This window comes from Heliangelus exortis, chromosome 2 (genome assembly GCF_036169615.1).
Source record: "Heliangelus exortis chromosome 2, bHelExo1.hap1, whole genome shotgun sequence".
Classification (NCBI taxonomy): Eukaryota; Metazoa; Chordata; class Aves; order Apodiformes; family Trochilidae; genus Heliangelus; species Heliangelus exortis.
The window spans coordinates 45,172,528-45,191,433 of record NC_092423.1 but is presented as its reverse complement, the minus strand read 5'-3'; the positions used below and the strand labels follow the sequence as shown (position 1 = coordinate 45,191,433).

The 18,906-nt window shown below is 35.0% G+C and overlaps 1 protein-coding gene across 2 annotated transcripts in view; it reads left to right on the top strand.

The window, feature by feature from the left end:
- Window positions 1-18,906, top strand: part of KIF15 (kinesin family member 15) — a 32,312-nt gene that overhangs the window by 1,867 nt on the left and 11,539 nt on the right. The window contains exons 3-21 of one of the 2 annotated variants that reach the window (XM_071735876.1): window positions 271-454; window positions 1,463-1,539; window positions 2,623-2,660; window positions 3,621-3,718; window positions 4,080-4,259; window positions 4,959-5,168; window positions 5,276-5,401; window positions 6,584-6,706; window positions 7,390-7,513; window positions 9,238-9,329; window positions 10,041-10,250; window positions 11,241-11,418; window positions 11,841-11,982; window positions 13,274-13,415; window positions 13,751-13,948; window positions 14,836-14,943; window positions 15,719-15,824; window positions 16,375-16,540; window positions 17,769-17,919. In XM_071735876.1, coding sequence (XP_071591977.1) covers window positions 271-454; window positions 1,463-1,539; window positions 2,623-2,660; window positions 3,621-3,718; window positions 4,080-4,259; window positions 4,959-5,168; window positions 5,276-5,401; window positions 6,584-6,706; window positions 7,390-7,513; window positions 9,238-9,329; window positions 10,041-10,250; window positions 11,241-11,418; window positions 11,841-11,982; window positions 13,274-13,415; window positions 13,751-13,948; window positions 14,836-14,943; window positions 15,719-15,824; window positions 16,375-16,540; window positions 17,769-17,919 — 2,653 coding nt within the window. The remainder of the gene's footprint in view (window positions 1-270; window positions 455-1,462; window positions 1,540-2,622; window positions 2,661-3,620; window positions 3,719-4,079; window positions 4,260-4,958; window positions 5,169-5,275; window positions 5,402-6,583; window positions 6,707-7,389; window positions 7,514-9,237; window positions 9,330-10,040; window positions 10,251-11,240; window positions 11,419-11,840; window positions 11,983-13,273; window positions 13,416-13,750; window positions 13,949-14,835; window positions 14,944-15,718; window positions 15,825-16,374; window positions 16,541-17,768; window positions 17,920-18,906) is intronic. The other variant, XM_071735877.1, reaches the window with a different exon arrangement.

The following is an 18,906-nucleotide window of genomic DNA, read 5'->3' as shown; positions in this document are numbered from 1 at the left end:
TGATAACACTGCTTTTCTATATCTCAAGTTGACTGTTAAATGTGATTTTTTTAGAACTGAAGTTTCACACTACAGCAATAAATGCCAGTAATTTCATAGTCTTTGTTTTTAAATATACTATATTGTTTCCTTTAATAAATTTGTGACTTGTAACGAACAGATGCGTGCAGCATCAATTAGCATATTTTCAGGAGAGACCTTGCTTGGTTTGATTTTTATCAAACGGCTGATCTGTTTTTGAAGCAATCTAATGCATAATTATTAATTCAGTGTTGAAGGTGATGCTATCAAAGTTTACGTCAGGGTTCGTCCCCCGTCAGAGGGAACTGCGTTACCCGATGGAGATCAGGGCTTGTGTTTATCTGTTCTTTCATCAAAAACCATCCGCCTGCATTCAAAGCCTGAGCCGAAGATCTTCACTTTTGATTATGTTGCAAATATGGAGACAACACAGGTAATAACTTCCAGAATCTCATAACAAGCATTGCAGTTTTTCCCAAACTACGTCAGTAAACCTTTCTAAAGATGTAGTGCCTTAGGCCTTATTATTCTCAGTGGTCAGACAGGTAATATATAGAAATGTTATCACATAGAAATGTTGCACTGTATTCTGGTCTCTAATGGTTTTAATGTAAGTTTCTAACCATTAATTAACTTAATTAAAGTTTGTGTTAAAAGTAAAGGTTCTATTGGTAAATGTTACAGTAATGCTATGGACAGAAAAAGAAATCTCCCCCATTGAGACAAAAATATAAAAATGGCTGTCAGTCAGTAGCTGATATTAAAGATGTATTTTGTGTGTTAGGAACTTAATGGTTTGTATGCTATTTATTGTATTTCCTTCATATATGTTTACTTTTAAAACATATTTTTCCTCTTGGACAGGTAACACCAGATGGAAAACTCTTCCATTTAATTTTTTATAATATTGTGTTTTTTAAATTCTGAATGTAATTTTAATTCCTCTAAGACTTCAAGTCTATTTATTTTGCATTTAAAAACCAAAATCCCCAAAGAGCCTCATCCACTGTAAGCTGTTATTTGTAGCTAGGCTCTCTTTGCAGGCCTCAGAGAACTGCATGGAAATAAACAATATATGTTTATATAATATATGTTGCAAAATAAGTAGGTTTTGACAGTCATAGGCTCAACTTTGGCCTACTGATGATATAAACCACATAACATAGTAAAAATGAATGTAATATAGACTCAAAAGCCATTACTATGAAGTTCAGTTTTATTATTTCTCCTACAGTTATCAACAAGGAGTAACTTTCGGAGAGAATGATCTGTGTCACAAAGTCTTAAAATATATTGTTTTGCTGTGAGAACTCCAGGGGTTATGATCCATGTCTAGCCTTAAAGACTGCTTCTGTTTTATGAAGTTATAGCATAGAAAAAAATGATGTAAGAGATACCTAGATGACTGGTGCCAAGTGCCTTCTCTTTCCCTTGTCCCCAGGAGTCTGTGTTCTCAAGTGTGGCCAGAAATATTGTTGAATCTTGCATGAATGGCTACAATGGAACCATCTTTGCATAGTAAGTCCTTTGATGGCATTTCATATCAGTGGCAATACTTGAGGAGATTGTGTTAATGAGTAGTTGTGGTTTTAAGTGCCATTAACTGCTAAATACAGTAAGCTTTGTAAATGCTTGCTTAGTGCAGCACAACCTAGAGAATTTTCCTGCAATATTGAAGTGAATGTCTTATGGCTCTTTCACTGAAATCTCTGTGTAGGTGTTGTGCCTCTAATACTTTAGGCCAATAATGTGGATTATAAACTCATTTCAATTTTACTGTTGTTTGTCTAAAAAGTTTTATGGTATTATTAAAGAGAAAGCTAGTTATTGGCAGTATTCCCATAGTAAAATGGAGTGAAAAATCACTTGGTCTTTATTTGGCCAGCTCAACTCTTCAGTGAGTCTTAGCTGCCTGTGGGAGAACTCATGAATGATAATTTTAACTTTTACAATGTTTCCAATATAGAAATATATCCATGAGTAGTAGCATGAATATCATTATATGAACTCTCAGATTTTTTTCATTAAGAAAACTGAGTAAGCACTTTTGTCAAAAATGCTAACTTGAAAGACTGATTTAATAAAAACCTTGTTGGGTTTTTATGCTAGCACGGCATTTGCAGAACTGTGAAAGGAAGTCTACTTCATTGCAATATGGAAATGTGGAAGTACAAAATTTGGAAGAATTAAGTTAAATTGCCCTGACCTTTCTCTAGCATGATTAAAAACTGTAGTCAAATAAATATGACTTTTGTGTGCTACTGAGTGACACAAAACTCAGAACACTGAGCCAAATATTAGTTTAATGTATATATTTGAAAGCCCTTATTATAGTGCTAAGTTCTGTTTCTCTGTCAAAAAACAAAAATAAGGAATGAAATGGGAGGGGAGGGGGAGAGGAAGAGAGAAGGTGATTTTATCATCAAAGTTCTATTTTTTACCTTTTTATCTGACTGATTTCTCAAGCTTGCCTCTCTATCTTCTGCTTAGAAGAATTTTCATTGTAAACTGTTAGTTCTTCTTAAAAGATGCAGATTAATGAAAAATTCAGAGCCAAATAAAGTTTTATCTGACTTCCATTTTTTTTGTTGTTGTTGCTAGTGGTCAGACTGGGTCAGGAAAGACCTTCACTATGATGGGTAAGTGCATGAGACAGCTTAATCTTAAGATGCTTTCTTAATGTTTCTTTGTCTTGAGTTGAAATGTCATCTTGCTCAAACACCAGGGTTGATTTAGATTTTTTTTCCTTCCTACAAATAACTTTAATGTTTAAGAAATGTAGTAGTGCTCAGTTAAGTTGTTCTTGCTTCATATCAAGAGAGTGAGGTACAGGTACTGTCCTCTATCTTTTTGAAGGCTTTATTATTTTTTTATTCCTGTTTTTAAAAGGAAGTAACAGGAGAGAAGCTTTTCATTAAGATCAAACACTTTTGGTAAATTTTCTCAAAAATAAGGATCCTACCAGTTTCCCTGCTTGGCTGATATTCCTTGTATATGTAGAAAAATATTCTCGTATGCAACAGTTTTTTTGTATTAAAATATAGCAAAGTTTTCAAAAAACCTGTTTCCTAACCAACTAGGAATTCGAGGCCTCTTTGTATATGAAAGCATCCGTTGGTAACCTGTTTCTTCATACAGTGGTGGTTTTAAGTGTGTTAAAATTGTATCTGACATTAGAAAGTTACTGAAATAACCAAAACCAGTTTGGCCAACATGTTTTTGAGGACCACATAGAAATTGTAGACTACACAAAACATGGGGATAAATCCACACCATCTTTCTGGTTCTACAAATCAGGGTTAAGGTAGTTGTGTTAACATACTTGCACATCTGTACGTGTTTTCTGTGTTAGTCCAGGTAGTTTTGGACTTGGGTAACCTATGGACAGGTTAAAAAAACTTTCACAAGCATCATTTAGACTACATATGTTTGTTTATGGGATGTTACCTTATATCTTGAAAGATTATGCATTTCCTTGGTTTTGTCATAAACTGACTAAAACCTGATTGCTGCAATCTTCTCTAAGGGCGTCTTGATGAGGTCAACCACTACTATTGAGTAGTACTAATTAATTGTTATTTAAATTAAAATCTCTTTAGGACCATCGGATTCTGATAATTTCACTCACAGCCTGAGAGGTGTAATTCCACGGAGCTTTGAATACTTATTTTTTCTAATTGAACGTGAAAAAGAAAAGGTACGTTGATGCTTGTTGTTGCAGTGAAAGCAATATCTCACATTGAGATAAGCTAAGGCTGTTGGGTAAGAAGACTGTAGCAGTCAAATTTCCAGGATTATTGCTATCTTGCATTAAGAAATGCTTGCATCTAGTACTCTACCGCATTATTATTTTTTCAGACACAAGTGTGCTTGTATTTTAAGTCTAAAAATGCATCTAGGTTTCTGGACACTGCTTCTCATTTGGTCATCAGAAATGTATAGGGTGTGTCAGACACATACAAACTACTGACTTTAAACGTGTAAAAAGCAACTCACTGCTATACAACAGTAGACTTTACAAAATCAGTCTGTTTATAATGTAAGGAACTGTTTTTCAGGCTGGCAGCGGAAAGAGTTTTCTCTGCAAATGTTCATTTATTGAAATATACAATGAACAGATATTTGACTTGCTAGATTCTGCTTCAGCTGGACTCTTTCTCAGAGAACACATCAAAAAGGGAGTCTTTGTTGATGGTGCTGTAGAACAGGTGCTGACATCTGCTGCTGAAGCATATCAGGTACTTTTTGTCACTTTTTAATACAAAAAAGTATTTTGGACTGTTTGTCTTGATGCTTATTTGGTAAATGTTCCTGTTTGATTAAAGCACATTTTTTTCATGGTGTCTGAAACACCCTCTTCACCTATCTGTACTATCCAAAAACCAGTGTAAAAAGCTGTTTCTAGCCAGTGCTTCTGCATATCCCACACATGTAAGAAATCGTATAGTTCTGGAGTTTGGAATACATGAATTGCAATTTAAGTAATCTTTCCCTAATGCTTGCCCTATACACTTTTTACACAATAAGAGAGAACTACATCTCCTGCTAATCAGATAGCATGGGTGTTCCAGAATTTAGATTTAGATCTAGAAAGATTTCTTTCTCTCTGATAGAGGTGCTTACATGTATACTTCTGTGTCTTTAAATATTTTTCTTTGTGTACTGTTAGCATACACCATTAATGATATGTCAGGCTTTCAAATGGCAGTGGCACTCTTAGAGTAGTGTTTTTCTTAAGCTTGACGAGCTATATTTTTCAGTTTTTAAATTGGAATAAGTAAAGTCTCTGTCCTTGAAAGTTTTGAAAGCTGTTGCACTTGCCACTGGTTATGCCAGCTGTAAGTAAAATAGAGTCATAGAATAATTTGGGTTTGAAGGGACCTCAGTGGTTACAGTGTGAGATATTTGATACTATCTGATGCTTTTTTCATGCTTAGGTATTAACTATGGGCTGGAGAAACCGTCGTGTAGCATCGACCTCAATGAACAGGGAATCCTCAAGGTCACATGCAGTTTTCACTATCACAGTGGAATCCATGGAGAAAAACAATGACATCGTTAACATTCGGTCTTCAATGCTCAACCTGGTAGACTTGGCAGGATCTGAGAGACAGAAAGATACACATACAGAAGGGCTGAGGCTGAAGGTTAGTTCTGTAATGTCTGTGACATCTTTCTTGTTCCAGGTGGACTGCTCTGTTGCATCCACTAAATCTGCTCACCTTTGTTCTCCTTTTTTTTTGTTGTTTTTTAGGAAGCAGGTAACATAAACCGATCACTGAGTTGCCTGGGCCAAGTGATCACAGCACTTGTTGATGTGGGTAATGGAAAACAGAGGCACGTTTGTTACCGGGATTCCAAGCTCACTTTTCTGTTACGGGTAAGATATTCTGGATTTTTTATGCTACTTGAGGTGTAGAAAATGTATGTGTTTGGATTGGGGTTTTTTTACTCTAAAAAGCTGAACTCAAGTATGTTAAAAAATTGTTTTAGTATTGGGCAGCTGAAACAAAGCTTGAAAAGTATCTTTCTTAACCAAACAGACTTCCAGTTGGTTACTGCAGGCAAATTTTTTTAGGGTCATAATCTCTTTTCACATATTTGCAAGTTTTAAAGAAAAAGAAGCATGCTTTTTCATCCCTGAAATTTGGGAAATACTGTGTATCACAGTATAGTGCTTAGACTGTGTTGGAACATTTGACAGGATTTCCAGAATTAGCCTATGTGTGCTAAGTGTGGGTGTGGTGCTAGGAATTCAGTAAACTTAGTTTCCTATCTGAAAGTTTCTGGTTTTAAGATGCACAGAAAACAAAGATGGAAGTAGCCAAAGATTCATTGGATGCCAGCCTTCACCAAGATTCTGTAAACAGTAATCACTAATATCTGTAAAATATTTCTGTATTGTAACAGTACTTGTACGTAGTATAGTATTTACAATTCAGTATTGTTGTGATCCTGGCAAAATTTCCCAATCATTCCATCTCTGTCCCATGTATAGATTAGAATTGTGAACCTCTGAAGAGTTGTTGTTATAATGCAACCCAAAATTCATACAGACTGGAATAGATGCAGCTCTATGAGCTGTTACTTTCCTAAGTGGTTTTGGTTTGTTTTTTTTTTTTTTAAGGTGAATGTACTGCAAAGAAGTCTACAAACAGGGTGATCTCTATTAGACAGAGAGAATGCAATTGAGCTATCTTGGGCTACTTTGTAGTATTAGGCTTTTAGGATCTTAAATATACCTACTATCTACTCGAGAGATCTACTTTATTCCCTGAATTATTTTTTCCTCTCTTTTTCTGTTCAGGTATAGCAAGTATCTCAAACTGTTGATTAGTAATATATAACCAAGGTTTTGGAAACCCAAATAAAGTCTTTATTTGCAGTCACATCCTTTGTGCCCATATTTGAAATAAAAATTGCAGAAGCTCAAGTAGAATGAAAATTTGTTGAATAAAATCCCTTCTGCAGTTCAAAATGATGCAGAGTAGCTCTTAGGTGATAGGCTTCCTGCTGTAGCCAAAGCCATGCAAATGAAGATAATTCCTATGTTTTTAAATAGGATTCCCTTGGAGGTAATGCAAAAACCTGTATAATTGCAAATGTTCATCCAGGATCCAGGTGTTTTGGTGAAACACTATCCACCCTTAATTTTGCTCAGCGAGCAAAGTTGATTAAGAATAAGGTAAGAGAATTCAATGTCTTCATTGTTGCAACAATTTCCAATAATTTAAATTACACATCTGCAAACCAGATAGCTTCATTGGAATACTCCTGTGCTTTCACTGATTCAAATTACTATAACTTCTTTTAAAATCCTAAATTTGCTTTCATAAATGTTATGACAAATGATATCTGAAAAGAACTTGTTTGCTTTTGATTATGAGTAGAGTATAACAGTTGGAGACTAAGTACTGGCTGATAGTAGTGTTTACTCATTGCTTTTTCTCTGGGCACTTCAGTGGAAAGAGTAAGTAAATCTGTGCTAAAAATGTAATTGTTATTTTAAAAAATTATATTCAATAATATTTCAGTTGTTTTAGTTTTTGTATGTGCTAATTCTGAAAACATAATTTCTCATGCATGTATTTTGAAATGTTGTCCTCTGGCTTTGCTTTAGCTTTGTTGGTCAAAAAGCTCTAAAGCAAATTCTGAAGAAAATATTAATTTTGTTTAACCAATATTTTTAGCTGAACTGTGACTTCCTGGTTTCTCAGTAAATCAAGCATTGTTTTTCCCATGAGTTCTTCCTTTCCTAAGATGGAAAACTTCTCATTACTTTCGTTGGTTTGCAGTTTGACTTCTCTTTTATCCTACAAGTTTTTTTTATTTGTACTTCCTGATTTTCTCTCAATATTTTTATGAAAGGCTGTGGTAAACGAAGACACACAAGGAAATGTGAGCCAACTGCAAGCTGAAGTCAGGAAGTTGAAAGAGCAGCTTGCTCAACTTACTTCAGTGCCAGCTATGCATGAAATTTCTGTATCACAAGGTAAGAGTTTGAAGTGTCAGGAGAGAGATCTTGCTACTTGTTTTAGCCTAGAGTGTTGGATCCTTATATAGTTCATTAAGTTTCTCAATGATTAATGTAGGAATTTACCTCCAGAGGTAGCATTTGTCTTGTTGATCCCTTTGCCTGTATTTGTATCTAATATTTTGCAGAAATTGTTATGTGATCTTATTTTCTTCCTCCCATAAGTTTGTGTACAGGGCTAGGTTTCTTTTATAGAATATTTAGAATGTTCTTCCAGTTCATAAGAGGTATGCTGCCTAATCCTTCAAGTAACTAAAAGCTTACGTGTGATTGCTTGTATATTTAGGATGGAAGGAGGGCACTAAAATGTTGATAATGCTCACTGAATCCACATTCTTTTTAAGCTCGGGAGTGGGTACTTTTTTCCTCCTCCTTCTCCTTTTTCCTGTTCAGAAGGGTCCAAAGAATGTTTGCCTTTCAGTAAAAGATAATTTTTAATGTAAGATGGTAATGGAGTTTTTATCAACATTTAATTTTTTTTCTTCCAGAGCCTTTTCACTGCACCATTCCATCTGCAATATGCATCCTAGCATTGCTTTACACTATATATATTTCTCACCAAAATGTGCTGCCTTATAATGTTTGATTACAAGGTAGTAAACTTTGTCTTGTAACTCATTACTATGATCCTGAGGTCAACTCTTTCCTGATCTCACCAGGAAATAGAAGATACAACCATAGAAATCATAACAGAAGATAAAGGGCTGGTCTAATATAAAGCATCAGTGGCTGAGTTTTTCTAAGGGAAAATTACTTCTCTGTGAGCTTACATAATTTAACCAGTAAAAACAAGTTGGTGACTATGTGGGACACTGAATCACTGTCAGAGAATACCCAAGTATTAGCAGAAGGCCCTAAAATGTTGGACTTGTGATAGAGCTCTGAGGGAAAGCAAATTCTGATAAAATGCTGGATAGAGGCTTTATGCAGGACCTAGCGCATTAAAGCTGTGTTTATGCAGTTAAATAACGTTTGTAACACATTGTAACACATGTAAATAGTGTTTGGATCACACAAATATGAAATCTGCTTACTAGCTACTTTTTTTAAATGCCATAATGTTTTTAATATATTAAGTAACAATAAAGCATTTATTTTATACCTAGACACTGTGGTGATTTATACTCTATAAATAAGTAGTCTGCATGAGAATTTTAAGGAAATCTATTTGGAATTAATTTCTGAAGTGGATTAGTTAAGCCTTTTTTAATCCCCTGTGTGGACAATTTCTTTCCAGATTAAACCACTAATTGTCCACTTAATACACACTTATTTTCCTGAATTTTTATGAACCATTTAGTCCACTTTTAATATGTGCAAACTGTAATAATAATACAAATAATGGCTTCATGTTATCAAATTAATTTCAGAGGGGTTTTGCATTTTATAGATACACTCATCTGAACAAAGTGATTCTTTAATTTTAATAAAAGTTCATTGCAAAGCCATTTAATGCTTGAACAACTTTGTTAATTATACAATTATGAATATTGACGGTTCTTTATCAGCACTTGCAGGTGACTACATGTCTTTGCTCTGGGTACAGCACATGATCTTAGAGAAATTATATTGCTCAAATAACTAAATAAAATTTTCTTTAAACAAATGTCATGTCTTTAGGAAAATCTGGTTAACTGGTATTTTAATAAATCTGGTATTTGTTTCTTTGACTTGCCCTACAGGTGGTGTTGAAAAAGGGAAGAACAACATAAATTACATGAACAACTTTCTTGAAGCAATGCTGTTCTGGCAGAAATCAGAAGGTGAAAAGAAGGTAAGAAAGCACTAATATTTCTGAGTCCATTCTGTGTGCTATCTGATGAGAGCATATTGAACCCGGTCTCTGAATGATTTTTCTTTGGTTTGAGTAAAAATGCTCTGTCCAGAGATGATGAGGTTTAGTAATAAGTGAACTAGTCAAATGACATTTAAATAAAATCTTTCAAATTCAGAGAAGCCATAGGATAGCTTTCATAGTATGTTTAGTTTGGGGTGGGCTTTTTTAAATTTTTATTTCCTAATAAAAGAAAATAACAGAACAGAAACTTATATTTTACTTAATTTTGAGTGCATCTTTGGGTGTTTTGATGGAGTGTGCTTTTTGAAGCAAACCTTGCAGTCATCCATATTCTGTTGTGCTTTGGTTCATGCCATGGAACAGTGGTGAATCATCCAAAATGGTTTTTCTTGGAATAAAATGTACAGAAAGAGGCAACCCAAGCATGCATCCAATATGCTTAACTGAATACTTAATCCACAGAATCATACTGGGGCTTCTCAGTAAAGTTTTTGGAATATAGTGTGTTATTTGGCTACCTGGAACGAGCTGTTGCCCTCTACTAATTTGCTCCCAATGAATGATTGTGTCAATCACAACATTAACTTGAGTTTTGCATGGTTTGTGTGTGTAAGTGCTATGTGCCCCTTAAAAATTCATCTCATGTAACTGTCACTTTTCCACCAACCTGTATATGTACTTTCTAAGAATTTATTGGAAAAAGTTGCTCAGCTAGAGGACCTCTGTGCCAAGAAGGAGAAATTTATTCAGTCAAATAAAATGATAGTTAAATTCCGTGAAGATCATATTGTTCGCTTGGAACGATTACATAAAGAGTCTGGTGGAAGTTTATTGCCAAAAGAGCAAGATGATCTCCTCAGTGAATTGAGGGAGGAATTGAAGACACTCAGAGAACAGGTAAGTCTCTAGTTTTTCCTATCTAGAACATTTTTTTGTGTGTGTGAGAATAGCTCATGGAATGGATCTTACACTTCCTACTCTACACCAGGTTGCTCAGCCCTATCCATCCTGGTCTTGAACACTTCCAGGGATGAGGCATCCACAACCCCCTTTGGCAATCTGCTCCATTGTCACACTAAAGAATTTTTTCCTAATATCTCACCTATATCTACTTTCTTCCAGCTTAAAACCATTACTCCTTGTCCCGTCACTACACACCCTTATAAAAAGTCCCTCCTCAGCTTTCCTGTAGGCCCTCTTCAGGTGTTGCAACACAGCTATAAGTACTCCCTGGAGCCTTCTCTTCTCCAGGCTGAACAACCCCAACTCTCTCAGCCTATCTTCATATCAAATTCGTGGTCACATTCATACCCCTCCTTTGGACTTGCTTCAAGAGCTCCATGTCCTTCCTGTGCTGGGGGCTCCAGAACTGGACACAGTGCTCCAGGTGTTGTGTCAGGAGATTGGAGTAGAGGGGAAGAATTGCCTCCCTTGACATTGCCATGCTTCTTTTGATGCAGCTCAGGGCATAAAGTTGGTTTTCTGAGCTGCAATTGCACATTTCTGGCTCATTTTGAGCTTCTTATCAACCAATACCCCTGACTAGAAACCTTAGGGCTTTAGGGGACACCTCCAGGGACATGGTGTTAAGAAAGCTGAACCTCAATGTTGAAACTTGAAAAGGATGTCAAGAGTAGGAAAAAAAAGCTACTGCTTTATTACCAGTAAAAGAATTAACACACAAAATGTAAATCTGCTGTCTTTTGAGAGTAGATTCCAAGGGAGTAAGAAAACTAACACAAAAAGAAAACAGGGCAGTTTTAACCTCTGTAGGGAATACTTTTTTCCTCTTCTATTACAATTTAATGCTTATTAAAGCATAACAGCTAGTTATGTTACAACTTTTTCTGGAAAATAAAAACTTGGATAAAATACCACTTATTACAGATGGAACAACACCCAAGAGTTGCTAAGTATGCCATGGAGAACCATAACCTCAGAGAGGAGAATAAAAGGCTTCGCTCTTTACAGTCAGTTAAAAAGGCCCAAGAAATTGATGCACAGACCATTGCAGAGCTAGAAAAAGCTTTTTTGGAAGCTTCAGCCACAGAGAAAAATACTGGAGGTAAAAATATGCTACTGTTTTTCAGCTAGGCAAGCTTAATGTATTTCTGTTGTATGCAGCATAATGTTGAACATATCTGTCTTAATGTATTTTTGCCTTTTTCAGAGTGATACCTGAAGACTGATAAAACAGGTTTACTTCCTTTTACTCACATTGGCTCTCATGCAAATACAGCAGTAGAGAATTGGATTCTCCTTCATTTTGTGAACACTACAATCTCATTTTGTTGTCCTTAGTTGTAATGAACACTGTAATAATACTAATTATTCTCCTGGTTTTCATGTGAACTGTTGCTAATGCTCATTTTCTTCAACCTGAATTTCTGCTATGCTACTTAAAAGCCTATAAATGCTTTAATTTTTGTAAAATTATCAATATTTGAGCTACTTTGTTATTTCAGAGGGGTTACATTTGTTCTTTAGGTCATCATTTAAATTCTACCACCATATCAGTGGAAGGCAACTCACTGGCATCTGTGGAAAGGCTGAAATCTCGCCTGCTACAGACTCAAAGTGAACTGGCAAGTTCAAAACAGGAATATGAAGAATTCAAGGAGTTAACCAAGTAAGACAAAATAAAAATGTCTTTAAAAATCAATATAGGTAACTATTTAAAGTCGTTCTCAGATCCTGAATATACAGTCTAAATACATTCTTTCCATGTAAGAGAAGGTAAGGTTAAGAAGAATGATGTGCACACAGAATCTGTTCCTGTTGAGCTCGGTTAACTCCCAGGCTAGGAGACAGCCATGATGCTACCTGAAGGCACATCTGCACTGTAGCTTAGGAATGTCCTTTTTGCTCATTCAGGCAATTGTGCAAATTCTTAAATTTTTGTGTAGTAAATCCTATTAAGTTTATAAATAATAATGTTACTATCTACTATTTATTTATCAATTACTGATTTTTTTAATCTTATTTTATTTTTAAAATCAGTTCTTTGATGGACTACAGCCAAACACAAGTGTGCTTGTGAGACTCTGGTTTTCACTAAATTCTAAACTTGTTTCCACTTTGAGAGTAACTGGATGCTTAATTTTGCATTTAAGTGCAACTATGCTGTAACTGCGTAAGTGGAGTAAAACTTAACAATCTCACACAATGTATGCTAATCTTTCTGTGGTCTGATAGCAGTCAGAACAAAAGGTCTTTTCTGTTCCCTGAGTTTTGCTGCAAATGCAAAAACCATGAGGGAAAGTCATGGTACTAAACTGCCAAAAGATGAAATAGCCTGTTTCCTTTTGTCTGTAGGTTTTGACCCTACAATTATGCCAGTAAGGGCAGCTAACACAGTAACAGTATGTTGCTCTGCAAAATACCTAATGAAAATTATTCCTAAATTTCTGTTCAACTGCTGGATTTCAGTTAAAGTACTCTTAAAGGGCAAAATAATCTTAACAGAGCTGCACTTCCAAAAAAAAAAAAAAAAAAAAGTCTTTAAAGGATTTGCTTTAATCCTGGCAAGCACCAGTTCAGACTTCTCATATAACTGGATAACATTTTTTAAGCTTAAAACCATATTGGTATGGGTGATATCACTTTCTCATAAAAGGAATTGCACAGCTCTGGGCTTATTTCTTACCGTGTAATGGATTTTTTCCTGACACGTTTAGTTATCCATCTGCTTGCTTCATTATGCAAGCATAAATAAGCTTCTTACCTTTTTAATTTTTTTAAATTTTTTTTTTTCACTTTTAAATGCAGCAGCGGTGGTTTTCTACTCAAAATAATGTATTTGAATGTTTGGGCAAAAGTTCAGCTTCAGTTTGTTCTTAGGCAATGCTGAAGCTTACCATTGCTGAAGGAGGTTATATTGATGAAGTGGTTTTAACAGTAGTAAAATACTTCCTAAACAGAAAAAAGCATATGGAGCTGGAATCAGAGCTTCAATCCCTTCAGAAAGCAAACCAACATCTTGAAAACATTCTGGAGGCAACCAAAGCACACAAGCGCCGAGAAGTCTCTCAGTTACATAAACTACATAGAGAAACTCTTAAGGTATGAGTGTGAGTTTATTTAAAACACACATACTCCTGATTGTGTGAGAACACACTTTCATGTGTATGGCCCCATAACCTAACTAGTGTTTCTGGCTTGTAATCCGTATGTGATAAACCATATATGCTGCTTTTTTTTTTTTTCTGAAATACTGAAATGACTGACTGCTACTGTAACCAGCTGACAAAATTTAAACAGTGTAGTGGTTTAGAACTAACCACTTTGGGCACTTTATCTTCTTATTCTGCTTAAAGAACTATGAAATACAATGCCAGACAAAGTCTTAATTCCATTTTACAGTTGAAATAAAGACTGCTTTCTGATCTTTACAACAGAGTATAACCACTCCAACAAAAGCTTACCAGCTAAGATCTCGCCTAGTGCCACGAATAAGTCCAGAAATCTTAGATTTTCAGTCTGAAGATTTTCAGTGTTCTGAAGAGGTGATGAATGACATTTTTAAAGAGCCAGTTCCCCCGGAAATGAATGAACAAGCATATGAGGCCATTGCTGAGGAGCTCAAAGTGGCGCAGGTGAATGTTTTGAGTGAAAACTGAAATGTACATGTAACTTGATAATAAAGCAGGTTTTGGCATGAAATACTTCCCCCATTACCCAATATATTTTAATTTGCATGGGAAACTGAAGCGCTTGATGAATACTTACGCCTTCACTGAACAGTTCCCTAATTATACATTGTACAATTAAAGGAGGATTTATAATTAAAATAGTGAAAGGTATTTGAGAGTTGAATTATGTAAGTAGTTTAAGATACTGATAACTTTGTTTTTGAGGAAAGGTTTTGGTAAGCCTCTGGTGACAGCTACATTTGGAACAATATCCAAGCTTAGTATATGATACTGCATTTTTTTAAGAAATAATGGTCATGGTCAAATAATTCTCATCCACCATTATGCCTTAAGTGTCTTGTACCTTTCCTAAAGGGCAAGGTAGCTCTTTCATCACATAGAAGAGTGCTCCAAAGTTATCTGAACTACCCTCTAGAAGAGGGAACTAAATTCAGTGCATGTGAAATCTTGGCACAATAGCCAAAGCCCCTCTTTAATGCTTAGAATAGAACAGAAGTCCTGTAAGTAGTTCAGCTAGTGGGTATTTTGAATAACTTCTTTTTAAAGCCTTGTTTCTCCAACTTAAACATGGGCCTGCAGCCTGTTTATTGGATTTAGTCCCACTATTTCCCAACAGATTTTCTTGTGTTCTGACAGTTCAGTTAGCAATAGGAGAAATCAGCTACTTAAGATACAAGTTTATTTTTTAATGTTCTGTTCTCTGTTGTGTCAGGTCATAAAAAAATAAAGTAGTTGACATTTTTGTATTTAATATGCACAGAGTGCCATATGGCATGAGAGAATTAACTGGAAGATGAGTGTTCTAATTTTGAGTGTCTGTTGTGTCACAGGAGCAAATGAGCACAATGCAGACAAAGCTGGATGAAGAGGAAAGCAAGAATATAAAACTCCAGCAACATATTAATAAACTGGAGCATCATTCTGCACAAATACAGGAGGTGAGACAACAATAATACAGGGATATAATAAGTGTGTATGCATGACAAGGTGATATATACCACACTCATACTACAGTGTCATTTAGGGAAGTCTGCAGTGTTTCTTGCATTTCGACTTTAGAAAAATGTACATAGCATCATAGCTCAAGGCTGTGCAGGAAGACAAGGTCTTCATTTAATATAACACTGCAAGTTTTGGGTTTCTTTGGTTTTATTTTGAATGCTGTGATTCTGAGCCCACTTGATCTTAAATTAAAATATAAGCAAAGAGACACTCAAGATGTCTTGGATTTGGCCAACTTCATTATTTCTGGGAAACAGCAATAATCACAATGGAATTTTAAATTTTGGAATACTAAGAGGACAACTTGCCTCAGCTAGAACTGAACTGAAAAGTCCTTACTCTATAAAATATTTATAAGTTTCCTTAATCGCTAGGCTGGGAAATAAAAATAAGGGCTGTGTTCTTCTCAGATCAGTCGTGTATCTGATAGCTCTGTTTTGAAGTAGATCTTGGCTCCTAAGCTGTGGATTGCTTTTAAATGAAATTATTAGGTTAGGTAATGTCTTCAGTCAATTTTTTTTTTAAATTTCTGCCCATTTCAGATTTACTAAACATCAAATGTAAAAAAAAAAAAAAAAAAAACCAACCACCAACTTCTTTCTAATCAGCTGGTTGAATGCTCTAATATATTATATTGTTAGGCTCTGTGATCTGATTTTTCTGTGCCACTCCTTTTTCCTTCCATTTAAAAATGTTACTTCTCTTCTCAAGCTTCTTTCATCTGAAAGGAATGACTGGAGTAAAGCACGCCAAGAGCTCCTTGAACAGATAAAATCACTTGAAAAGCAACTTCAAGACAGTCAAAGCAAGAGTGATAGTAAGTCTATGTAACACTGCAATTCCCTATGAAATTTTGAGGTGTCTTAATATTTTGAATCAACAATAGCACATGCCCAGTAACTATTTGGGTTCAAGATATTAGTCATGCTGGTTTGATTTTTTTTTTTATAAAAATCTTTTTAAAAGCAAAAAAGTCTCTTAATACTTGCAGAATAGCTCTTCTCTGCACAGTCTTGCACAGTATGCAATACTGAAAAGTGTTTACTGTTCACCCTGAATGTGAAAGGGGTACAGGATGAAGTATTTTTAAAATAAATTAATATTAAAAAAAAATAAGATCCTCTGGTCAATGAAAATGCAATGGCATTGTTTGGAATGTTTTTGGTTCTGCTGGTACTCTTTAGATCTTAAAGCTGATGTTTCGTTAACCTTTTACATTTACCAACCCTTTCTGTGTATGACCTTCAAGGCTAATTCCACCTAAAATGTATAAAGTTTTGTGAGACTTTCCCAGGAAGTTTTGTAATGTTGCATGTCCTGTATCTAGTACAGTTTTCCAAATAACACAAAATATTTATTTTTGACAGTATTAAAAAGTGAAGTCTATGACCTGCGCATTGTCCTGCAGTCTGCAGACAGGGAGCTATCTGCTTTAAAATTGGAATACAGTGCCTTTAGGGAAAAGCAAGAAAAGGAATTGAGTCAGCTTTCTGGTAGACATATGGATGTGCAGTTCCAGCTGGACAGCGTCAGGTATGTTGGCAGTTTGGTAAAATACCTTAAACTTCCTTCTGTATGCATCCAGTGATTTAGTTGTTCCTTTTTGCATATGAACTTGCTCTTAAAATCTCTTAATAAAAGTTGATATTTTGTGTTTACATCCTTTGCTTTTTTTGTTGCTCAATTCTTTCCATACCTGTTTTGGAGCCATGAGGGGGAACATGGTGAAATTACCAGAAAGGAAATGAGGCCTTGATTATTTTGATTTACTCTAGCATTTTCCCTTTATTAGGATATACCTAATAAGTTCATTGATCTCCAAAAGTTAAGTAGCTGAACAGGTATAGTTGGTTTGTGGTTTTTTTCAAATTTAGTCTTAAAAAATAATTGTTACCACTTGGTGTGGTCAATTTAAAGCAGGCAACATAATGATGCTGCCCTAAAAATACAAGCAGGAAGAAACCGTAAAAATAAACTGAGGCTTTACTATTGAAGACTGAAAAACTTGAATATAATGTATTGAATTTAATATATTGAATAATTGCCATTATTACTGAGACATTAAAATTGGGGACTAAATTATGTGGAGGTTTGGTAGAGTTTTTTCTTTTGGTTTTGGTTTTGTAGGGTTTTTTTTCCTGGAAAGCTTAACTATGTTACTGCATTAAAGTGGTTCATGTCTTAGCTGAACCAATTTTTTGAGTGATACATGCTGAGACTGGGAACCTGGAATAGAAATTAAACGTTGTGTTTTTTCTCCTATGTGCTTTTCACTTTTGTGTAAGATCAAATGAATAAGTTTTCAGGACAGTTTAGAGGGGAATAACCCAGACTTGCCCAGAATGTATATATATATCTTAATGGTATAAATAACCCAGGTGTCATCTGAACAGATACAGGTAGCAAAGTCTTGTTCAATAACTGGCTGGAAAAGAAAAGTTTAAATGGGTGAAAGCTGTTGTTACCGAAAATTCTGTGGAATTTTGTAATAAGTAAATTATTTCTAGGGATCAGAAAGAGCGATTTGCTTTCTTTGCCAGTGACACTTCAGTTTTCCCATCACAAGTTTCCCACCATTTCATACATATGGGGTTTCTGACTTAAAAAAAAAAAAAAAGTTACCATTTATGTCAGTGACTTCTTTCTAAAATAACTCTGTTCTGTATATTATCTGAATACCATAAAATACAAATTACTGAAGTATTATTATAATGAGACAACCTTTGTCTTAAAATTGTGGTTGCGTTTGTTTTTTACAAAGGCTAGAACATGAAAAAATTCTTGAAGAAAAAGCAAGCTTGCAGGATGACTATGACAATTTGCAGGAAGTAGCAAAGTTTGAAACAGATCAACTGAAGAAACAACTTGAAGACAGAAAACAAGAAGCAGAAGCCATGAAAACTGAGCTTTGTGTAAGGCAGTCAAGGCTTTTATAGGACTTTTATTATTCAGTTACTCATAGCCATGTTGTTTAATTCCTGTTCTTGTGGATTCTGTTATCAATGACACAGTAATAAGATGTTTCCTGGTTATCTCATTTGGAAGATGTATCCAGATTTTTTTTTTAAACTTAGATTTGTTTGTTTGTTTGTTTGTTTGTTTGTTTCACAGGCTACAAGAAATATCCAATAGCACGATGAAGGAGTAGGTTTTTCAATGGAAGAACCTGCTCTAGAAATATCTAGGGAGATTAATTAGTAAAGGAATAAGAGACTGCTTTGGAAAAGAATCTTGGCACTGAAATGCTGGTGACCTTTTATCTCAGTGCTAGCTAAGACTAGCTTACTTATTCTATCTTTACAAAGCAGTTTCTTAAAAAATGTCATCATGGATGTGATTTCCTTAGAATGATCTGAGTGGTTTTTTGAGGTACATCGCTGTCCTGCAATTTAGATGATGCTGTCCTTGAAAGCTTGTCAGACTGCAGTGACTGCAAAACAGCAGTAAGGTTGCTCAAGGGCTTTTGCAAATGATTTTGCCTGCTTTTCTGCAGTGTGTGCAGTGCCTGCTCAGCAAGTTTGATGTAAGTTTTCTTTTCAGTGTTTTAAGGAATACTGACAGACTGAAAATTATTTTAAATTCCTTATAGTGTAATATCTGGAACTGATGGATAGAACTGGAAACATCCCCCTAAATTAAGCTACAGTAGAAAATTGTAATTCCTCCCTTTAAAGGCTTGGATATTGAGGAACATTAGAGCTACTTGAAATCATTATAACTGGCAGATGAAAAGAACAAATTTCTTAATATAAACAAGAGTTTACTTTTGTTTTTGTCCTGTACAAGTTCAAAGATCTGTTTCCATTTAAAGTTCGCAGGAAGGGAGGTGTTAGTCATCTTGGGAGTTTTGTTAAGATTTTTATATTTATTTATTTTGGTTTCATTTATTCTAAATACCT